The sequence below is a fragment of the Citrus clementina genome, unplaced genomic scaffold (genome assembly GCF_000493195.1).
Source record: "Citrus clementina cultivar Clemenules unplaced genomic scaffold, Citrus_clementina_v1.0 scaffold_7, whole genome shotgun sequence".
Lineage (NCBI taxonomy): Eukaryota > Viridiplantae > Streptophyta > Magnoliopsida > Sapindales > Rutaceae > Citrus > Citrus x clementina.
In genome coordinates this window covers 17533311-17540840 of record NW_006262075.1, presented here as the reverse complement: position 1 = coordinate 17540840, position 7530 = coordinate 17533311, and the positions used below count along the sequence as shown (strand labels likewise).

General features: G+C 30.1%; 1 protein-coding gene across 2 annotated transcripts; it reads left to right on the top strand.

The window, feature by feature from the left end:
- Positions 1–5590: 5590 nt before the first annotated feature.
- LOC18035785 (ethylene-responsive transcription factor ERF110) lies at positions 5591–7530 on the top strand. 2 transcript variants are annotated; one of them, XM_024181365.1, is made up of 3 exons: positions 5591–5852; positions 5974–6367; positions 6777–7530. In XM_024181365.1, exons 2-3 carry the CDS (start codon positions 5995–5997, stop codon positions 7472–7474), a joined length of 1071 nt encoding a protein of 356 aa, XP_024037133.1. In that variant the 5' UTR covers positions 5591–5852; positions 5974–5994; the 3' UTR covers positions 7475–7530. The 2 variants fall into 2 exon arrangements, with proteins under 2 accessions (XP_024037133.1, XP_024037134.1); XM_024181366.1 differs by having other exon boundaries at positions 5592–6367; positions 6780–7530.

Sequence of the window (7530 nt, the reverse complement as noted above, 5' to 3'; positions counted from 1 at the left end):
ATTTCGTTGGGAAGTTCCAAAAAGTAGTTCCTGCTTCCATGTTATGAGGTTTGGGTTTTTTAACTATCTTTATTAGGAAGCAAAGCCCAAAATTCTAAGATCTTCATCATTACTCAAACCATTTATACACGAACACATATCTACTAATTCTTTTTAGAGTGATTTGCTCAACTTGATTAGTTTCAACTTTGACCTATGACTCTTCCTTTGGCAATACACAACGTGGGTTTCTGTTCATTTTAATTGTATTCACAATTTCACAGTACACAGCATCCTTAGGAGAACGTTACCGACATGCCTTTTTCTTCTTCTTGAAAAGAATTATTGCGTTATATTTATAATGTATAGATGGCTTCTTGGGTTGTAATTAATGTTGCTCCCCTAAGTATTCAATAGAAATATAAATTTAAATAGGTATGTGTTTAAGTTCAAGGACACTCTTATGTGCAGCCTAATATGTCTTTAAGGGTAACTTTTTCTTAAGTATACATAATAATCGATAACTGAGCCAAATACCACGTAGACGATGGGTATAAATCTATACACCGTCTTAGATATCGATCAATATTAATGTGGCTTTTAATTTGTTGCCATAGAAAAAACGACTTGGCAGAGAGTTGTTATGTACCCATAAAAAGATGCCATCGACTAAGTCATCTAAGTAAAAGTGATATGTTGCTAGAGACACTGATTGCATACTGTAGTGGACTACTATAATTATAGATATCCTAAATGTCGGAATTGGCACCCATGATGCACTTAATCGGCCTAATATAAAGAATAATTTAGAAAATTCGCTAAATGGAGATCTATAAGACTATTGTGAGTCTAATTAGATTTTAAGAGTTGTGAAATCGTTTAGTTGATTTTATCACTTTCATTAATTTCTATATAAACAGATGTATTATATCTAAAATACATACATGAGACAGAAATATATAGATATGTATTAGGAAAAAAAATTTTTATGAAGGTGTATAAAAACGAGAGAAAAGAGGCAGTGGATCCTATAATCTAAGCAATTTTTCTTCTTCATGATTAATTTTCCTTCAACCATAAGCAAACAGTAGCACGAGGGCTTTCCTGGTGATTATCTTCTATCTCTAACAGACAGTGACATAACCTTGTTGTGATCTGCTTCCACATTTAAGGATCAAAATGTATACTTTTGGATCTCCCTACTAATTATATGTTGATTAATGAATATTTACGACTTTCAACACTATATACAGGATAGCTCAAAACACAAATAAATCTACATAAGTAAATTGTTGCTCAGTAATCATAGTAATTACCTTAAATGAGTAGATAAGCTTATGATTTTTCTCTAAGATGCCAGTTAAAAGTAGGTTCGGTTTACTCACGAGATCGTAATAGTTTAATATGTGTTATTGTGTTATTGTTACATACTTACAACGTACATACGAATATATAAAGTTATTACGAATATGCATTGTATGACTTGTACATGAGAGACGCATTATGTCAAACTTGTAGCAAATTGCAAGTGCATGTTGTTCATTTTTATATTGTTTTCAAATACTTTCACATGTGCGGCAACTTGAAGAAAACTTCTGCAGAATTTTCATAAGACGGTGAGATTAATATTAATTTCTCTTAGAAAAAAAAAGGTCTTCTTAGAATGGATTTGATCTACAAATTGCAGTCATGCTAGGGCAAATGGTCAAAACACACTTCTGTATCATTAAAAAATAGAATTCAAAAAATAGGACAGCTCATTAATTTTCTATTTTGATTAATTCCTGTAAGAATTTGGCAAGTAAAAGTTTGTTATTTTATTATTACAAATTTATGCAAATTGTTCCACTTTTGTGCATTCACACCACACGAAAGAATGATCATTAGATATAAATAATAGTATAAATTAGGACGAAGAAATAAAATATTTACAGTAGTGAATGTACGAATAGTTTACCGAGTTGGATATAATATTATGCTATCCACAACATATATGGTTGGTCAACTGATTAGTGAATTGAATGAGAACCAATTAATTAATTGAGACAATAAATTAATCTCTTTTCGTTGAAAAAAAAATTATCGAAGACCAACTTTAATTAACATATATTGTAGCACGAAGGCGAATGTGCTGGCATGTAAGAATGGAGAGAATTCTCATTAAAGAGAATACTAAAAATATGTGGAGATAGGATAGCATGTTTCACCCTCATTTTTCCTTCTATTTTATTAAGTAAGTACTATTAATTGTTTTTATTTAAATTCTGATTTTTCAATCTTACAAGTAAACATATCACTAGGAGTACATTTTACACACTATATTAACTGTATTAGATTATGATGTATTACATTAGAATGGGTATCATTAAGTTATAATGCAATATTATGTTTGGTGTAGTACAAACAATATTATACAAAATAATATTATTTTATATTAATGTTAAAATTAAATTAATGTTATTTAAACTTATTAATATCTTAGGATTTTAATATGAATTTTGGAAATTAAGTGTTCAGTATTAATTTTTATAATATAAAAATGATTTGATAATAAACTATTATTAAATAATAAAATGTTACAATATTATGTTATATTATTAACAAATTATATTATAATATAATTTGTTTCTATATATTAGTTAGTATAGAATAGAAAATTAATCATATTGTGACGTAGTACAATTTAGTATTATATTGTAAAAATATAATACTATATAATTATATAAACTTATTTTATCTATTAATGTAGAATATAATTATTTAATTTAACTATTTTAATAAATAATAAATGATTAAATAAAATTAAAACACTTTTTACGTACTTAAAGTAAAATAACTAAAATAATTTTATCTAACGAGAGTAATATAATGTATTATTATTACTTATTAAATATTTCGGTTTATCACTATCTTATATTATTATTTAAATTAAATTTTTATATAAATATAAATATGAACTAATATTTCATAGATTTAAATTTATTATAATTAATAAAAATTAAATGATTATATTTAAAATATGAATAATATTTTAGTGCAATATTTCTTAAATTTTATCTTTTATATGTTCATTTTATACAAATTTTATCGTATTGACTATATATTTAATGCAGTGTAATATAATAAAAAATTATAACTAAATATAAGTTAAACATAAAAATAAATATTTTAATGTCATACAATACATGAAAATATAAACCGCCAAACGCCACCTTAAGTTTCAAGATCAAGGTAGTGTTTACTTTTTGAATTGGAGTGGGAATCCTGAGGAGTGAGAATCCTAGGATTGAGAGCGTGGAGTGAGAGTATGTTGTTTACTTACACTGAAATGGAAGCATGTGATGAAGATCAAAATTCAATTTATGTGTTTACTTTGTCTTGGATTGGGAGTAAATAGTTTCAAATTACAATTTTATCTTTATTTAAAGAATTATAGTTTTTTAATTACAAAGTTAATAAAAAATATATTTAATGAATAAACATTTATTTTATTATATTTGTAAATTTATAATAATTATTGATATTCTTAATTATGAACATCACAATTTTTTATTAATTTTAATTTTAATTATATAAATTAAAAATTATTGATAAGGGGAATATAAATGAAATATTTTTACTATTAACATAGTATGAAATTAATATTTTCTTAGAATAAACTATTTATTAGTATTAATTATTAATATTAAATAAATATAATAATATTATATTTTCAAATAAAGATGGTTTATAGTAATATTATTAATTCTCTATTAATATAATAATATTATTTTAAAGTAATTTAGACTTAGAATCAAACCAAATTCTTATTTAGTTAAATATAATAATAATATTTAAATAAATATAATAATATTTAAATATTTATTAAATATAATTATAGTAAATTTAATAAAAAGAGGGTAAAAAAGAAGGGTAAATATAAAATGAAACATTATTTTATTTTATTTAATATAATTATATTAAATTTATTATTATATAAAATAATAATATAATATTATTTAGTACACAATTAATATTTTCTTAGAATAAACTATTTATTATTATTAATTATTAATATTAAATAAATATAGTACTATTATTTTTAAAATAAATATAATAATATTATTCAAATAAATATAATATTATTTATTTTATTAAATATTAAATTAAATTAAATTAAAAATGGTAGAAAAGAGAGAGGTGGGAGTGGATTTCCACTCCCACCTCTCCCCACGGGAGTCCCACTCCCACTCTCTACTCCAAAAATAAATAGGATATACAGAGTAGGGATGGCAAAATCCGGGTCCGGGTCCGGGTTTAGCCTTTCCGGATCCGGACCCAGATACTATTTTCTTTTCCCGGACCCGGATTTTAACCCGGATTTTTTCACCCGGGTCCGGGTCCGGGTTCAACCCGGAAAATTCCGGGTTTTGAACCCGGATCAATGAATTAATATTAATTTCTAAAATTCTAAAAATAAAAAATTAATACATTTCTAAACAATAACACATTTAGATTAATCAATAAAATTAATTAAAAAAATAATATTAAAATTAAATATCCGAGTCCGGGTTCCGGATGTCCGGGTTAACCTAAACCCGGACCTGGACCCGGATATATCCAGGTTATTAAAATTTATTCCGGACCCGGATTTTTTTATATTCCGGTGCGGGTTCAACCCGGCCTGGATTATCCAGGTTCGTCCGGGTCCGGGCCGGGTCCGGGTTATTTTGCCATCCCTAATACAGAGTGAGATTTCAAATCCAGAGTCAATTTATTAAAGTAAATACACTCCAAAAAATAAACACAGTACAAATGTTTCCTTTTAAGGTGTGAACCGTGAACGCTGAAAATTAAAATAGGCCACCAAAAATGGTTATTTTAAGGTTTAAAAAAAGGTACAACGCGTATTGACGATCAGATTTGTTGACCAGCGTCAACATTTGACAACTACGTCTGTCCTCTCCTGCAATTCAAAAGCAGCGCCGCAGTTTCGACCTATCACAACGCTCCACGTCACGAGGGCTGTGGATGAACGCATTAGTTTGGTTCTGATCCTTTTGGATGAGGATGGCACACAAAATGAACTCGGATTCCCACAAATCGTGTATCGGTAGTATTCTAATTTCCAGAATATTATTTTATTTATTTATCTTTTTGGGAAAAAACAATTGAATCATGCTCCCCAATTAGGCTGGTGGCTGTTAGGGTGATAATTTTTTAATAAGTTTGAATTGAGCCAAAATAATACGATTATATATTAAATCGGTCGACCACGTGCCCATCTGTTTATTCAATCACTCTTTTAATATATTAGGGGATATTTTCTGTAGATATTAAAAGAGTAATTAGACTTAGATACAATTGATTAGAATTTAATTCGGTGATACAAATAAAAATATATATTAAACAAATTACACGAATATAACACGATTAATAATTGAGTTTGTCCGAGTCATAATTATTGTAATAAACAGATAGATAATTAAATAAAATTATAAAAATGGATAAGTAAATTTTATACCGCTAATTGTCATATTTAAATATAATTCAGGGAAATCCTTAATAAATGGCCAATTTAAAATAGGCCAAAATTCTTTATGTCGGTTTTCCCTCTCTTTCGTCTCAGCTCCCCTCAACACCGGCATTACCCTTGCAACAGAGCCGACCCACTTGCTTGACAAATTTTATTTGCAAACCCATTTGACTCCCATCGATAAAACAATTCCAAATCGAATTCACCTCCATATGTCACCATTTTGCCAATTTGCCTCCCTTTCCAGAAGGGCACCTCCATCGACTTAACTTACTTCAGAAGCACTTCCCAGTTTCCCATTCACACATATGACGTTCTATTAGAATAACTTCATCACCCACAATAAATTTTGTTACAAGTCGGCGTTTTATCTTTGTCTCTTTCTCTCTATATGTATATATATTGCTGGCTTGCTTTCTTTCTAGGATCTTGTCGAACACACTTAACAAATTAATATTTTTCTTTTTTCGCTATAGCAGCCGAGTTTTAAAGGCTTTTGCATGTGTTGCTGTATGCCAAACGTGGCGAATCAACGGAGAGATAAGAAGAAGAAGGAGGGTGATCAGCATCATGAGGAAAGGTTATCAGAGGTTGATCAAGGGATGAATTATCAACCGTTGATGCAATATTCCGATGACCAAAGTAGAAGATGGAAGGAGAGGGAGATGTCGGCTATGGTTTCTGCTTTGAAGCATGTGGTGGCTGGAGATATTGATGTCGTTGCGTCTCAACCACAACAAATTCAACAGCATGATAACATGAATGCTATTACTAATGTTACGTCAACGGCTGCAAATTCTGATTCATCTTCTTCTTATGGGATTACTAGTGGGCAAAAGAGAGCAAGAGAAATGGAGGGCGGTGGTGTAAGAGGTAAGCTACTCTGCATTGAACTTTATTTGACCTTATCAGAGCTTTTTTCGTTTCTTCTTCTCCATCCTGCTGAGAGTCTTCACATAATAAGTATAGATATCTTGTTAATCTTACAACAATTTGATAACATCTTACTAGTGGTACATTTATATTAAAAGGTAATAGACAAGTTGGTAATTGTTTTAAATAAAAGTTGATGTGAGACCGGTTCGAATCTCAAACATTTGATAGCAATTGATCTGAATAGTAGCTACTTTTTTCCATTGATTCATAACTTTGTTCCAAAAAAAAAAAAAAAAAATGCTTTTATTTGGGATGCTCTTAGGTTTTAAAAGTAGGGGAAATGGTTAATATTGCATGCAAAATGTTGCATTCATATTCGTGATTGTTCTGTTTTATTTTCAAATAGCAGCGACAGAGAGTTCAAGCACCGCAATGCAAGCAACTGCAAGATATGAATACAGCAGCAATGAGAAGAGAATTGTGCCAGAGCCGAGGAGGAAATACAGGGGAGTGAGGCAGAGGCCATGGGGGAAGTGGGCAGCTGAGATCAGAGATCCATTTAAAGCTGCAAGGGTTTGGTTGGGCACATTTGACACAGCCGAGGATGCAGCCAGAGCTTACGATGAAGCCGCTTTGAGGTTCAGAGGCAACAAGGCCAAACTCAACTTCCCTGAAAACGTCAAGCTTGTTGCTATATCATCATCATCATCATCATCAACAAATGCAAATCCAATGGCGACCCAGTTGACCGTTTCTGATTCTCCAGCAACCCTTTTGCCCATTTCTACATCAGCCGAGCCAATAGTTCATTCTCAAGCACTTGACCACTTGCCAAATGCTGAAGTTTCTACAGATTTCTTGGACTATTCGTTTTTGGTTTCGGATTTTTCCGAGTTTCAAATGCAACCAATGACTTCATATTTGTCATCTTCATTTGCCTCTGCTTCAACTACTTCGCCGCCACCTTCATCACTCCCTTTGTTTTTCCCCGCGCAGCCGCCGGTTCAGTTCATGCCACCCAAATCGGAGAGTGATAGTAGTCCAGATTTTTCAGTCCCACCCTGGAATGCTTCTAATTATTATCCTTCTTCTTCTTCAGGATAAGATTTTTTGTCCTTTTTTTTTCTTTTTTTGATATAACGTTCTGTTTTTGTATGTTT